This window comes from Typopeltis vanoorti, chromosome 23 (genome assembly GCF_054136105.1).
Source record: "Typopeltis vanoorti isolate ZY-2024b chromosome 23, IOZ_Tvanoo_1.0, whole genome shotgun sequence".
Classification (NCBI taxonomy): domain Eukaryota; kingdom Metazoa; phylum Arthropoda; class Arachnida; order Uropygi; family Thelyphonidae; genus Typopeltis; species Typopeltis vanoorti.
Genome location: NC_143571.1, coordinates 5,874,884 through 5,891,870, shown reverse-complemented (window position 1 = coordinate 5,891,870; position 16,987 = coordinate 5,874,884). Strand labels below are relative to the sequence as shown.

Genomic DNA, 16,987 nt, shown 5'->3' with positions numbered 1-16,987 from the left:
GTGATCACTTCCAATTTCAAATCCTCTGTACACTCTGGTGTCCTGCACCAGGGAGAAAACATGACTATCAACAATAACATAGTCAATGAGACTTTTTTTATTCCTAACCTCTTTTCTCCATGTGAATTTGTGCACATTTTTATGTTGGAACATGGTGTTAGTAATAACCAGTCCATGTCCTGAGCAGAAATCCAACAGATATTTGCCATTATTATTAGCTTTGCCCTTTTCTCCAAATTTTCTCAAAATATTTTTGTATGTCTCACAATCATTTCCTACTCTGCTATTTAGATCCCCAACAAGGACCGACTTTTCATTTTTCATTGTGTCAGTTGCTTTTTCTAAAACCTCAAAAAATTCCTCCACTTCTACCTTAGTAGAACCTTCTGTGGGACCATAGGCACAAATAAGTCTCATTGTCCAGTTCCCCATTCTCATATTTGCCCACATTACTCTACTTGAGACTGACTGCCATTCAAGAAGATTAGCCTCGTATTTTGTGTTGAATACTATGGCTACTCCTTCTTTTCCTTGATTGTCATTGCCTGAATATAACATTTTGTATTTATTGCTCAGAAAGATCTCACCAGTTTTGGTCTTTTATGTTTCAGTCACCCCTATTATGTCGATCTGGTACTTATCTAATTCCTCAGCTAGCTCCATTTCTTTGCCATTCAGGCTTCTTACATTGATAGTACCGATCTTTAACTCTGGTGATGTTGAGTTGGGGTTTGTTTTCAGATTTGTTCCAGTAGCTGACTTTTCGCTGTTCGCCCTGGTTCCCTGGCGAAAACAACGGGGGCCTTGTTTAACCGGGCGACGCCCCAGCCGGCATGAAATTTTGTCATGTTGTACCATCATTCTATATTTTGGTTTAACCAATAAGAATACAATTTGGTCGGCTAAATCCCAAATTGCCAGCCCATCCTTGTCCGTTCAGTATCCAAGTAGATACCCAACAGGGTGCACTACGAGAAGGTGAGGATTGGACATTAGGTCAGAAGCCCTGGTCGGTTCTCCGCATTCCTTTAAAGGCTATGTGGAGGTCTCCTCTCAGTTATACAGCTTTGACCCTTAAGCACCCCGGTTTGGAACCAATCTTCACTTTTTCTATGGAGTCAGTAGTTCTTTTTATGCAAATTCTATTTATTTGTAATTTTTAGGAACGTATCTATCGCTTAAAAAGAGGTTTAGGTATTAAACAATTTTTGATTATGGATGATATGGACTTGGACAGAAGTGCAATTTTGATTCTCCAGTTGATATAGTACATTCATCAAATGTATCAGGTTGTTTGACATCTGGAACCAACTCAGAGAATGAAACTATAATCAGATTGAATACTAGTACTACCCATGGTATGCTTTTCAAGATTATAACACGGAACAACTGTTCAGACTATAATATAGTAGTTGCACTTTGCTTAAAATACCTGCCACAGAGTTTCATGAACCTTCGTTGAATTTCATGTCTCATTTAAAAAGTGAGCATGATGTAATTACTGTATACTTGAGGAATATAAAAATTATTTAAAATCAAAATAGTGAGAGAAACGCTAATCTAATAATTCTATGATCACTGGAAGTAACAAAGGAAAAACAAAATTCTGTTCAAAACCACGAGTTTTGAAAGTGACATAACAAACTTTGTTGTTTACTTTATGGTCCCTTTCAGAGTTCTGGAGGATCCCTTCAGTTTGGTGATTTTTTAGAATTTAAATCTTTTGAATCAAGGTTTGAAAATATGCAGTAGATGTGCTTGGGTTCGGTGCTCAGAGATTTGAGCAGAATTAAGGAATATATTACAGTTTATTTAATGGAATTAATTTACAACACAGATTATAAGAAAGTAATTATTATTTATTTGCTAATATTTCTCTCTCTCTCTCTCTATGTTCACTGGGCATCTTACAGATGCCGTATGGTCACTCCGATGTTAATATTTCACTGGTATTATATCCATCATCTTCAGAGCACAAACACAATTTGTTGCAGTACATGAAACCACAACAATTTGGTATAAGAGTGGGACTAGTTAAAAAAAAAAAAATAATAATAATTTGTAACAGACAATATATCCTAATTGACATACCATCTATTATTGGATAAAGAGAGAGGGAAAAACAAGTATTAATTTGATCTTAAAATGACTGTCTCTCAGATTTTTGGTAAATTGATACAGCCATTGAAGTTTGGAGAATATTTTAAAACTGCTGCTAATTTCAAAAACAATCTTTCTGCCTTATAATGACTTCTGTGTAGCACTTTTGTTTTCTTCCATCTGATCCTGTGTGAAGGGAAGGGTCTCCTTGTCCTAACTTGCCATAACAATAGTGGCAAATGTATTTTTTATGTTCTCCAAGGCAAAGGTCAACATTTCTTCTTGTCTGTCCATAGTAAGCCAGGGCACTTCATGTACTCCTGGATGTGATAAAGGAGAGAGTTTATCTTTGGGTGAATGGATGAGCATTGTCAATTTGACATGTAGTATGGAGCTGATATTTATTAAGCATTCTAGAGATCTTTTTTGGATGTGCCCTGAATGTAGGGAATGGTAACAGTTTTGCAGTAGTCTTGTGTGTATCAGGGGATTTCTGAAGAGCATTTGTATTTTTTATATTCTTTGGGGATTATAACCATTGACTAAAAAAAAGTGTGATGCAAGTGAGTGAGTTCAGCAGTAGGTTCAAACATTATCATTGGAACAGATAGCGCTGGCTCTGTGAGTTAGTGTTTTTAAGATACCATATTTTTGAGCTGGATGATGGTGTGATTATGCAAATATCTCTCTGTATGTGTAGGTTTTCTATAAACAAAAAAAAAAGTGATACTGAACCGTCAGGAAGACATGTGACTAGTGTATCTAGGAAGGGCAAACAGTCATTAGTTTCTTGTTCCATTGAGAAGTGGATTTTAGGGTGTTCGCTATTTAAATGCACTAAAAATGTGGCTAATATTTGGACAATATGGCCAAATGACAAACACATCATCAGTATAGCACAGGCAAACCACTAGTTTGAGAGTGGCTGTATTTATAGCTAGGTTTTCTAAGTGTTCTATGTAGCAATTGGTTAAAGGGAAGAAAGGGAGAGGGGAGAGCCCATTGTTGTCTCATCTACTTGTTTGTATATATTCCCTTTCCATATAAAATACCTTCATGTACTGTCAATTTAAATAATTCAAATATATCTGGGGAAAATGTGACTTTTGAAAATCCAGAGTTTCAATTAATGGTATATTGTTAAATAGTGGAGTAATATTGAAACTAATCAGTATGTCTGAATTTTTCAAAATATGATTTTTTAATATATATTTTAGGTGAACAGAATTTTTAACAAAGGAAGAAAAATTACTTATGGGGGAGGGGGCTAGTAATTTAGTTAAATGTTTAGCAAGTGTGTATGCAGGACTGTTTATATTATCCACAATTGGGCATAGGGGTGTATCTTGTTTGTGAATTTTCAGTGCTCCATATATTCTGGGTGTTTTTACATGAAAAGGCCCTGAGATTATTAACTGTTTCTTTTGGCCAGGAAGTAACTTTCTTCAGTAATTAGCAAACTTTTTTTCTTTTGAGAATTAGTAGGATCATGATCTATGATTTAGTGTGTACACTGATCTTGTAAAAGTATGTGCATTTTGCTTTCATATTCATATAACCACAGTTGCATTATCTTTGTCCACTTTAGTTATTATAATATTGCTGCTGTTATTGCATAGCTCTTTTAAAGCACTGATTTCTTTTTTTTTTTTTTGGAAGATTGGATTAGGATGTTGGCTATATCCAAATGAATGTTAATGGCTATAAATGGTGGCAGGTCGTATATTTCCCATTCAATGGAAGCCATTATTTTCACTTTTGGAGCTTGCCTAGATGTAATGGCAAAGTTATGTCCTCAACTTGACATGCTGACAGCTCCATCTGTTAGGGCTACTGATGATAAATTGACAATGACACGATTTTGTTGTAATTGTAGTCATTCCATAGTGCTATGATATTGGAAAAATTCAGATTTTTTCTGGTGTGCTTGCTTTTGACTTTATTGAATTCTTTATCTGCTGTTATGTCAAAGATGCTGACAAAGATAGCCCACGGTTCTGGGTTTAAAATATCACAGTTTGTTGTGTAGAGCATGAGTAGCTGCATTTATATTTGACAGCTCCACACAAGTAACACTAATCTGTTCATGCAATAATGCTAAATTAGCTCTATTGTAAATACACTGGGTCTTAGCTAAAAATTTGCTTTCAATTTTGACACAGTTTGGTATTTTATTAGTGTCTCAGCACCTCTTTAAGAAGGCCAGCCTGTTTAGCTGCCATGCCAGTTTTAATTTCCATTTACCTATTTTGCTCTGCCTTGCATACGATATCATCTCTGTGAAGAATTCTTAAACAAATAGAAAGGCTTATGTGTTGGCAGTTCATAACAGTTTATTTAATGGTATTAATTCACAATACAGAATACAAGAAAATGACTGGCTCCCAGATTTTTGGTAAATTGCTAGTCATACTTGTTGAAGTTTGGAGAATGTTTTAAAGCTTCTGCTGCTAATTTCAAAAACAATCTTTCTGACTTATAATGACTTCCGTGTAGCACTCTTGTTTTCTTCCATCTGATCATGTGTGAAGGGCATAGTCCTTAACATAACCTTAACAATAGTGACAAATGTATTTTTTATGTTCTCCAAGGCAAATATCAATAGTTCTTCCTGCCTGTCCATAGTAAGCCATCTCACAAGTACACTGCACTTTATATACTCCTGGATGTGATTAGGGAAAACTCTCATCAGACCAAGGAAGACTTATGGAAAAGCATATATAATTCTCTAAAATTAATATTAGCCTTCACTGTCACTTATGCATTCAGAAATTTTTTTAAAAAAATGCAGTTTTCTATGGAAAGCTTTTGGATGACCAAAATCAGTGGAAATAATTGAAAATATATTAGAGAAAAATTCTCAGTAGACCAGGTCAAACAGCAGTCTATATAATTCTCTAAACAAAATTTTAACCATTAAAAATAAGTGCTGTAAATTAATGTAAGACTATAGGCATAAACAATATGCCAAAGAGGAAGAATTCAAATATATTGAAGAATATTTGGCCTGCAAAGCAGAGGAGGCTCTCAGTATACTGCAATTTGTGAAGGATACTTATGGAATTCTTGTGCTATGCTTGCTTGCCTTAAGACAAAAACTTCAAATATTAAAGGAATGTAACTAGGTATACACCTAACGACATTTAGAAGCATTTCTGAATAATGTTAAAAGGAGATTTAGTTACTTTTTCAATTTCAGTACAGCTAATGCAGAAAATGTGACAATTGCTGCCTTATTGTATCTACAATTTAACAAAAAACAAAAAACGGTTCCCATATATATTGAATCTTCATGTCAAGAGCATCAAATCTTTTTAAAATGTCTATAATGAAAGTAATTATTTCTGTGGCTGAGTACTCTGCATCCATTGAGTTACAAGCCTTCTCAGTGGACAATGACTTTCCAAAGTCAAAAATTTCTTGGCAAGTTATAATCTAAATTATAACCAAGTGAAAAAACTTTCTAGAAATATATAGTCTTACTACGAGGGCTGTTCAATAAGTAATAAGACTAATTTTACTGTCGCGAAACCACTCATCACAATATTAATTTCTGTGAAATAAAGAAATGTTGCTGTCTGTATTAACAAAAGAGGTTGATAGATGGCATATACGGGCTGATGTGCCAGAGTGTCACGTGACTAAACGCAAGCTTGTTTTGGCACGCCTACGAGCTGCGACTAGTCGTTGAAATGGAAGCGTCCTTGGAACAGCATTATGCGATTAAATTTTGTGTGCGTTTGCAAAAATCGGCATCGGACTCTTTTAACATGATACGCGAAGCTTTCCACGATGAAGCAATGTCGAGGGCAAGTGTTTTTCGCTACCACACCCTCCATATAGTCCTGATCTCGCACCGTGCGATTTCTGGCTGTTTCCTCAGCTCAAGAAACCACTAAGAGGCTGCCATTTCGAAAGCAACAAAGCATGTGTAAAAGCTGTGGAGGCAGTTTTGAAAGAACTCTCAAAAAACGGACTTTCCCATATGTTTAAGAAGTGGACTCAACGTTGGGACAAATGCATCGTGTCTCACGGTAGTTACTTTGACTAAAGGTAATCTGTTTTCTGGGTAAATATAGTCATAACTTATTGAACAGCCTCCGTATAAATACTGTTACAACTTCTGCACACCCCCATGTTGTCCATCCACAGAATTGCACGAGTCCAGTTCTGTTAATGGCAACCAACATTCAATATTTATCAGTAGAGAAAAAGTTGTTTAGCTATACAGGTTAACCTGCAGTGGGGAGATTATGAGACCTGTGTAGCTGTAATAGCAATTCACGAGGTTGGAATGCAGCTACCTGTTATTTTCAACATGCTAAAACACTCAGGATTGGCAGCATGTTTGTATATCAGACTATTAATTCTTATAACGATACAGGAGATGTATCTGATTGCCAAATAACAGGTTATCCACATTGCATTAGGATGCAACAGCTTGTGAGAACTCTGAAGGCACTCCTTCACCATAATCCTGTGAGAACACAGAAAGTGATGTCACAAGAGATGAACATTTTGCAGAGAATATTTCATTTCTATTGGATTCTTCCTAACACAACTTATGCAGCAGAGGGTGATGAAATCAAAGGCACTTCTCTGGTAGTATGCAAACAATAGACATGGATATATATCCTCTTCACATATGAGATTTTCACCCTTGAAGAGTTGTTTAACTGCCAAACAATGCAGGTTATATAGTTGCACAACATGTGCCTTAGCACCCAGGATTTGGAGAGGTAGTCACCCTGTGTCAGTGATGGTTTGGTGTGTGTGAGAGAGGGAGATGATGCTTTAGGGGGTATCCAAGTTGTATTTCAGTGAGAAAGGGATCAAAATCTCCACCAAAGTGTATCAAGACAACATGCTGGAACTTGTGGTATAGCCCCTGAACAACACGTTTCACAGTAGGCAGTGGACCTTCCAACAGGACTCAGCCCTTTGTGCAAGGGCTGAGTCCTGTTGTGCAGTCCTACTGCACACAAGGCAAGAACTAGATAACTGTGGTTGGAGTGCATGTGCCTGATGACCACATATCACCACCTGATTGGCCATCTAGAAGTCCTGATCTGAATCCCTTTTATTTTAAATTGTGGGGAGAGTATCCTGCAACTCCCCTGCATCACCAGCCTTAAGGTGGATTTGGAGTGAGCAATGGCAGCATTTCCACTGGATGTTGTGTGCTGCCATCGATATGTGGCCTCACAAACTTCTGCCATGCATGAGAGCAAAAGGGGACATTTTGAACATTGAGTGCTGGTATGTGCATGTTATACATGTAATTTGTATGTGCTGAAAGCTGTAAATGATTTACTGATAGATTAAAAGTTTATACGCTGTTCAAGTTGTAACAGTATTTATGGCTAGAGTAGGTATATATACACGCACATATGCACATGTGCAAGAAGTTGTGCTTATAGCACATTAGTGCTGGGTGTGGGGTTGGGATTAATAGCAAATGGTTCCCATTGATGTTCATTTTTGAAATGGTGGAAGTTGTTAATACAGCATAAAAATATGTTTAAATTAGTTAGAGTTTTTTTTTTTTTTTTTCCATAGCTACAGGTTGTAGGCTTCTAGACAGAGACAGTTGTAGACAGAGAATAAGGATAAATGGGATGAAAGAGAGAAGCTGGTTCAGTAGATTTACTGCTGAGATGTGAATGGATATTGAGTAGTTGCTGCTCATGTTATTCTCGACTTGGAGCAAATGAGAATATGTGAAAGATTGTGTGTTTTTATTTGTTACGTAAGTCTTAGTCTTTTGAAAGTTAATCAGTTTTTTAATAACATAACAATTAATTACTTTGGTATTACTTCTGGTTTTATTCACTAGTTTTACTAATTTATTCAAATTACATTTTAACAGAAAAGAATTAGCAAAAATTATGGCTTCTAGAGTTCATGAAATAGATGTACGATTACTCCTCTTTGCAATTCAGAAAACAACTAATTTTGAGGGACTTTTAGGTCGTCGATTTACTGGTATCACCATAGAAGGAGTAGAGAAACCCTTGTTAACATGCACAGGAAGGAAAGTAAGAATAATCTATTTTTGAATAGTACACAATATTTAAAATTATGTGTAATAGAAATAAATTGTTATTTATTAAATTCCTTCACAGAGGCTCTACTAGGTAGTGGTAAACACTTCATTGGGTAGTATAATGACTACAAAAGCATCATTCCTAACAACCTCTGAGTGGACTTGTGATAGCCAAATACAATTAAGATATTTGAAGGTGAGTTAGCTGATATCATACAGAGGTAGCAGGATTTTTTCTCCCAGAAACTCAGGTTTTTTTTTTTTTCATCCTGTGTACAGGCAAATCAGCCTTCAGAACACACACAATTTACAAACAACAAAAATACTGTTGTTGGTGGTGATGGATGATTAATGGTAGTTGTGTGTGGTAGATTTCTCAGTAGTAGGGGGAGATGGTTAGATGTGTGTAGAGGAGGGGGGTAGATACCCCCCCTCGCAATGAGTCAGACTCCTTGGAGGTGTCACATAATAATTATAATTATTATCATAATATGACTATGAGCTTCATCTCAAAACTTTTCCTTCATATTTTCCATTAATTTTGTAGGATTAACCAACTAAGATAGGTTAATCTTCCTCTAGCTAGACATCCCAACCCTTGCTCATTTGTCTACAATAGTTAGTGGTGCCTGTACATGTTTTCACAACTGATTTATCTGTTTTGCCAGAAGGAAGAACTTCCTATATGCCAAAAACTAGTTAACTTTCCTGAAAATGCCTATAAAATTCCATGTGGTCTCTAATTTAATCATCTATTACTTATATTTTTTCTAAGATAGTCCTGAATTCATCACTTTTGATATATCTTGGTCTCAAGATATATAATATTCTTGTCTTTCTTTGCTGTCTTTCAAACATTTGCTCTGTTAATGATAGAATTATGTTAAGAAAAATAAAGATTTAGACATAAAACATTCCTAATCTTCATTTTTAACTTGCTTTATCAGTGATGCCAGCTGTTCATTCTTCTTCATAGTGTTTTCCAGTTTGACCAACATTTTTTTTTTTAAATAACTCAGTTCTCAGGTCATATGCCAGAATTGATTTAAACATGTCCTTTTTCTATATTTTATGCTCTCTCTCTCTTTTTCCCTACTAAACCTCTTGTTTGCTCTTTAGGTTCATAATGCAGTTTCTCATTTTTCATTTTAATTGTAAATAATGATTTTGGTAATTTATTATTTCTCTCTCTTCATCTCTTCCATCGAGGGATAGATTAAGGGCCTGATTAATGATTTATAGGCTTTTTAATGTAGCTGGCTTGCCATTCCTCTGCTTCATCCCCTAATGTTTGGGTATTATGGTTGTATATACACCTGTTCAACAGGACTGGTTTTTCTGTTTGCAGGTAAGGAAAACCCTGAGTTACTGAAAGGGAAGAGAATTCTGATCTCTATATGAGGCATGTACAGTGTTTTTCTAAGCTGCACATGACATTGCAGTAGTTATTGCACATCTGTGCAATAACTACTCGCTGTCAAGGACGATATAAGTGTACATTGTCAAAAATTATAAAAACTAAGAGGAATTGACTAGCTCATGCTAAGTTATTTGCCAACATTGTTTTGTCATGTATACATATATTTTATGTACAATATATATATGTATTTTCAGTTGAATGAAATATGTAACTTCTTATGTAACATTTTTTTTTTTTTCTTTCAAAAATCACTGTCCCACCCTAGCCCATGGTTGTCTGTCCAGGCCAACCCAGGGAAGTCTGGAAAGTTCTTGTATGTATACTAAATTATGCATACAAACAGCTGATCAAAAGCCATGAAAAAGCTTTGATTAGTTTATGACTCAGAAAAGAAAACAATGATAAAACAAAAGATAAATATGGTGATATCTTCACCATATTTATCTTTTGTTTTCTACCACAAGAAAGAACATATGAGGATATAAGAATATAAGAACATAAATTACCTTCATAACTTTGCTATTCTTTCTTGTGGTTATGTCAGTTGCTCTAATATTTTTGTTCTAGATGTTTATCAGGACTTTCCAGGCTCCCCTCATTTCAGACTGATCCATGACAGAAAATATTAATAATCAAGAAAGCTACAGGAATTTCTGAGAGGATAGAAAAAAATAAGAGCTCTGTGGTAGATCCATGAAGCAGTTCAGGAAAAGAAGAAATTATATACTGTGTAAATTCCTGTCACATAACCCGCTATCAAATATAACCTTAGAGAAATATAAGCAAAACTAAATTATGCATGCAAGCAGCTGATCAAAAGTCATGAAAAAGTTTTTATTAGTTTATGACTCAGAAAAGAAAACAATGATAAAACAAAAGATAAATATGGTGATATCTTCACCATATTTATCTTTTGTTTTCTTTTTTGAGTGTTTTCTTGTGGTTATATCAGTTGCTTTAATATTTTTGTTCTAGGTGTTTATCAGAACTTTTCAGACCCCTCCCCATATCATTGTCAACATGTATCAAATCACTTTTCTTGTAAAAATTATAATTTTTGTTTGCAGAAATCAAAAAAATTGCTTAGGTTCATTGGCATATCTACAGCTCGCTCTCGTTCTGTTGTATACATTTTCTTGATAAAAGAAATGTGATCATCAAATTTATAATGACACACTATCAGTGCAATGGCAAACTTTAGGGTTGATTCCTTGAGTGAAAAAAAAAAAAGTACAAAAGTTTATTTTAACATGGAATTGATTTCTAATGATATAGAGTCATGGCAATTGTAAAATAATAATAATAATAATAATACTGCATTAAATGTTTATTTTAGAATTAGAAATTACAAAAAGTTCATTAAAGCAAAAGATGTACTAACTGATATTGAGTGTGATGCTAATGATAATGGATGATTTGAATCCAATTTATATATATATATATATATAAATAATGATGTAATGATGTAATTTTTTTCATGTAGTACTATCATATCCTGTACACCCCTTGAGGGTACATGGCAGGAATTTGATGATGATGATGATATATATATATATATATATATATATATATATATATATATATATATATATATATATATATATATATATATATATATATATATATATATATATATATATATATATATATATATATATATATTGACCTCGTACACAAGAGTTTGGGAGATCTATAAGTACATTGCTATGTGTCAGATGCAGATGAGGACTGAGAAATTTATTGATGTTTTTTTAAGAGCTGCAGATTCCAGAGAACATAGATGGTTGAAATAAAAGAGGAAGAGAAGAAGTGGATTCGGCGTGTTTTGGGTAGATAGCTATGACTGCAATATTAGTAGCAGTGAGTTTGAGGCTATTTGGTATGATGTGGAGTCTAACAAGATAAAATACATGGAGGGGTATTGCTGAAATGCTTCATGAAATAAACCTAATGGGTACTAAACGATTAATCATAGTGGGTGACTTTAATTATCCAAACATTAATTGTGTAGCAGTGAAATCTCATGAAAAGAATGAAGCTGAATTTATTGAGCTGTTGCATGACAACTTTCTTAAGCAGCGCATGACTGAAGGAACTCAAAGGAAGCCAGAGTATTAGACCTGATTATAATATCAGAAGAGGTTTCTGTAAAAGATATCACTGTTCTGACTCTGATTCTGATTATGTGTACTGACTTGGAAGTAGCTGAATGTATGGATATTCCCTTTAGAAAGAGTTACATGTAGAACTTCAAAGCAGAAAATTATAACCAACTGAGGAGAATATTAAGTTCAATTCCATTGTATTGGTTGCCAGATGATATTAGCAGAAAATGGTGAGGATTTAAAAAATACATCAATGATGTAGTATCAAAATGTGTTCCTAGAGTTCAAAGAATAAACTGGGTGGGAATGAAATGGATTTGCTATCTTGTTAAACAAGAGATTATTAAGAAAAAGATGTGGAAGGAATATTGTATGCAAAAGAATGATGTCAATGATGAAAATTATAAGGAACATGTCTCAAGAGTTATAGCTATTGTACAGAAAGCTAAATCTGAGTATGAAAAGAAACTGGCTGTGCATCTACACAACACAAAAGAATTCTATTGTTATGTTGCAAGTAAAAGAAATAATTTTTTATTTATTTGTTTGGGGTTCCCCCCGTGATTCGACAGTCCCTTAGGACTGGTTGAACCCTTCCAGTGAGGGATTAAATATGTATTTTATGACTGTAAATCCATATGTGTTCACGGGCCAGTTTGCCTGTTCTGAGAGATGAAAAAACTGAGTTTCCAGGTGAAAAAACCCTCTACCTCCATTTGAGACCGGCTAACTCACCTTTAGTCGAAAGAGACTGGATAAAGGTTCCTCACATCATGGATGGGAATTGAACCCAGGTCTTTCCGACCAAAGGGCTTTGTCCATTGTATATTTGCTACATGTAGATGGTATGCAGGTAGCAGATTCAAGAGAGATTGTTCAACTAATGAGTGCCCATTTTGTTAAAACCTATCGATCTGGTGTATGCAACATTGAACTCAATGCTACCTTATACTGAAAGAAAACTCGAGTGTATGACTTTGATAATAGAATTCGGTAATGAGAATGGTGGAATATTAACACAGATACTAAAAGAGTATTCAGCTGAAATGACTGTGCATTTGACTTGGCTGTATAATTTGAGTCTTGGGGTAGAAAGAAGGTATGATATGAGGGTTGTTTGAAAAGTTTGGTAAATTTCAATAGATGGCAACACAATTCATTCATTCATACCAGTGTCGGCAAGTATCATCTTTTTCATGACCCCTGGCAAAATTTTAGCCACGTGCGATGCATTAACCAAAGAAAAAACAGCCCAGATTGGTGCACAAAAAAGTGATCTTTCATCAAGACAGTACACCATCCCACACATCGACCGTTACAATGGCAAAATTGCATGAATTGAGATTCGAATTGGTTCCACATTCACTGTATTCTCCGGACTTTTCCCCTTGTGACTTCTTCTTGTTCCCAAACTTAAAAATTTGGCTCGGTGGGAAAAAATTTTCTTTGAACAAGGATGTCATCAAGGCTGTCAGTGACTATTTTGCACAATTTGACAAATCCTACTTTTTAGATGGGATGAAAAAATTGGAAACTCACTGGGCCAAATGTGTAGACCTCGATGGAGACTATGTTGAGAAATAAAGGTGATTTTTTTCCAAAAAATGTGTTTAACTTATTTTTTTTTAACAAACTTTTCAAACAACCCTCGCGGCACAAAGGGCTTGATGTGTCCTTGGAGTGGAGGTGAAGATTTGGAAAAGTTGCTAAGGGGTCTCATATGGAAATTCGTTGATGGAGAATCTATACTTTGCAATGAACAGCATGGATTTACTATAGGGAAGGTCATGTTTGAGTAACTTTCTTATATTTATAATAATGTCATGATTGATTTAGAAAAGGGAAATGAACACACTATGACAGGTTCTTTCTTTTAGGGTTACACGGTGATCAGCACTCATATTTGTAGATTTAGGGACTCAAAAACACACGTGTTGAACAGATTATTTTATTAATTACAAATAAAATAAAACTTGACGTTTCGACCTCTATATCAAGGTCATCATCAGAAGAATACAACTGTATACAGAACCAAGCTACATGCTCATGCTTTCTATATCAATAAACTAAATCTACGTAGTTAATAAATCTTTTTTCTAGCCTGACCTCTAGTGATAGAAAGGAAAAACACAAATAAATAAGGAAAGAAATAAAATTATAAAAAAAAATATATATATATATATAAAAATAAAAAATAAAAAAATATATCTAAAAATTTTTAGATATATTTTTTATTTTTTATTTTTTATTTTTTTATATATATATATAAATCTACAAATATGGACACTATGACAGGGTTATGATCGACAAATTAAGCAAAGCCTTACCATGTAAGGCTCTGCTTAATGTAAAAGATCACTCAGTATTTTAATGACATGTCCCAATAAGTCGACAGGAATTCAACAAAATGATTACTAGTGCTGTATACCATGGGTGGAGAAGTTATTTATTTACTTAATTTTTATTGAATAAAAAATGGACTATGCAAAATAGAGTATATAAGAATAAGGAAGTCATTTTGTTCCATTACAAGGCTTTGATATAGCCATATCTGGACTGTTGTGAGCAGATATGGTGAGGTGATGAAGATATAGTAAAGTGGAGAGGATTCAAAAGAGAGTGTTAAAGATGTTTTTGGAACTGTGGAATGTAGATTATTATTATTACTACACAGGACCTCCATGGAGTTGTAAGACTTGTCATGGGAAACCCAAATATAAACACTATCTATTGTACCTCTCTTTGTAACCATAGCAAACAAAGCTTTCACAATGACTATGGTGACCCAGTTCATTCATTCACTATTTTCCTTCATATTTCCTAGACATTTGAGTCTGGCACATCAGGGCTATCTTACCAAACGAGTATCTTGTGGTTTCTTTTGTGCTCTTTGGACTGTGCATTTCTTTCTGGTCATTCTTTGCATGACACATTGAACGGTTCATCGAATTTCATCTCTTAGTGAAAATGCAGGGCTCTGTCCCTCTCTTCCTTCTCTGTATCAGTGACCTTCTTTACTAACCTCAAATTCTATCCATAATTTTGCCAGTGACAGGTACCCCACATTCCTCTTCTTCATTCAAGAAACTTTCTAATACTCAAACCATTCAAGTTTCAAGATTGATATTATATACCAGTGTCTCATGACTCTCTGTTGGGTGAAATCCAGTGAATATTAATGCTATTAAAACATAATCCTGTCTGGCTAGGGATATAGTAAAGTGGAGAGGATTCAAAAGAGGGTGTTAAAGATGTTTTTGGAACTGTAGAATGTAGATTATTATTATTACTACACAGGACCTCCATGGAGTTGTAAGACTTGTCATGGGAGACCCAAATATAAACACTATCTGTTGTACCTCTCTTTGAAACCATAGCAAACAAAGCATTCACAACTGACTATAGCATCCCAGTTCATTCATTCACTATTGAATGAATAAATGCATCTTAAATGTAGGCAAGTGTATTCCTGTAAGTTCTCTAGTCAGATTTCATATGAAACTTGTATAGTTTCTGTATTTGGCTTTGAAATAATGCTGGATTTAATATCCACTTGATTTTTATAATTTTTGCATCGCCGAACTGAAGCCTTTTGCCTCTTTATTTTAGTAAATAATCCTGTCTTATCTCATGGAAGAAAAATCTACCTTCGCTCTCTTTCTTGCTTTCAATAATATTCCATTCTCCAGTCAGGATCTGTTTTCTCTGCTTTAACATTCAGCCAGTCCTCGGACAGACATTGCATCCATAGCCGTCTCCTTCTCCTTAGCTTCCAAGAAAAACTTGGTATACATTTTCATTCAAAACACTATTTCTCTCCTGTACAACTTCTAGCACTATAAATTCTTGGCCCACCCAAACTTAGAATATTGTATTTCTCTTACATATGGATGGTGTACCTAAAATTTCCCTAAGAATGCTTGATTTTGTCCTTAAGATTGCATTGGACATAATAAATGACCACTTCTCTTCTCTGGCAAATTCCCCTCCCAATTATACTGGTGTATATAAAAGCTAAGGGTGAACTACATTTTTACCTGTATATGAAAAAATTTATTTTCATGATTACTGCCAAATGCGGACATAAATTTATTGCCAGCATACTCTTAAAATGTTATAAATTTTGTACAGATTAAATGGCAATGTTTTTGACAAACATTACAAATTTCATAAGGATGTAGTTAAGGAATTAATGTACGATGCTTACAGAAAACTATGTGGAGAGACATTTCAGTATGGGAATATGTCCACCCTGAACTGCAATGCAGCTCTCATAATATCGTACTGTGTTTAGCACCAAGTGATTCAGGAGTTCTTGAGGAAAACTGGCCCACCCCTCCTTCAGAGCAAGGAGGCCTTGTTTGTTTTCTGGAGAGGAATTTTGAGCAGCAGTGAATCTCCCTGTTGTGTCCGAAATGTGTTCTATGGGGTTGAGATCAGGGGGAGATGCTGGCCATTCGATTAATATCCTCATAGAAGTATCTCTACTGCCCATGTACAATGTGGCATTTTCATCCATTTAAATGAATTATTTGTCTAAAGCACCACAGAACAATCAAACATGATGATGAAGAACTTTGTTCACTTCGACATGAATCCAACAACCATCTGTCCCTTTTTGGATACCTTAATATTTCAAAATCCTATAGGTCATGTTTAATTTTCAGTTTATCGGAGCAATCCTTTACTGGCAGATACATCCACTCGTCCTCACACCATCATTAATCATGGAAAATGGGTATTATCAAAAGTCTTAGAGCTCACATGATCTGTTCTTCCGATTCCTGTTTGCTATATGAAATAAATAAAATTAAAAGCAATCTGATGTCTAATTGATACAATGAAATTGCCATTCAAAAAATTATTGATAATTATCCTCTGTTGATTACTCTACAATCTGATATGAAAAGAATTTCAATATCTTACCTTAAAGGAATCTCCAAACAAATAGTATGGATTCTTCACAAATTCAGTCAATACACTTCCTTCAAACCAAGTCTTCCTTCTTACCATCTACAAAGGATACATTACCACCTCTTTCCTTAACAGTTGTCTATCAGGTATCCTGCTCATGTCATCTGCTATTTTGGACAGACTAGCTGTCCTGCTTTGATTAGAATCCAAGAACATCGAGACTATATTACATTTTTGGAATCTGACAAGTCTGGCTTTGCTTCTCATGCTATTGACATATTTACAAAAGTTATTTGGAACCAGACAAAGATTCTTCATTCCAGCTAGTTCACATATGATCATCTTTTCCTTAAAAAATGTGAAATGCTATGAAATTGTTCACCTTTAATTGCTCAGATTGTT

The 16,987-nt window shown here is 34.7% G+C and overlaps 1 protein-coding gene across 4 annotated transcripts in view; it reads left to right on the top strand.

The window, feature by feature from the left end:
- The window catches only part of Vps53 (vacuolar protein sorting 53), a 349,419-nt gene that overhangs the window by 136,545 nt on the left and 195,887 nt on the right, over positions 1-16,987 (top strand). For all 4 annotated transcript variants that reach the window (XM_090412655.1, XM_090412656.1, XM_090412658.1 and 1 more), the window contains exon 10: positions 7,970-8,138. In XM_090412655.1, coding sequence (XP_090268781.1) covers positions 7,970-8,138 — 169 coding nt within the window. The remainder of the gene's footprint in view (positions 1-7,969; positions 8,139-16,987) is intronic.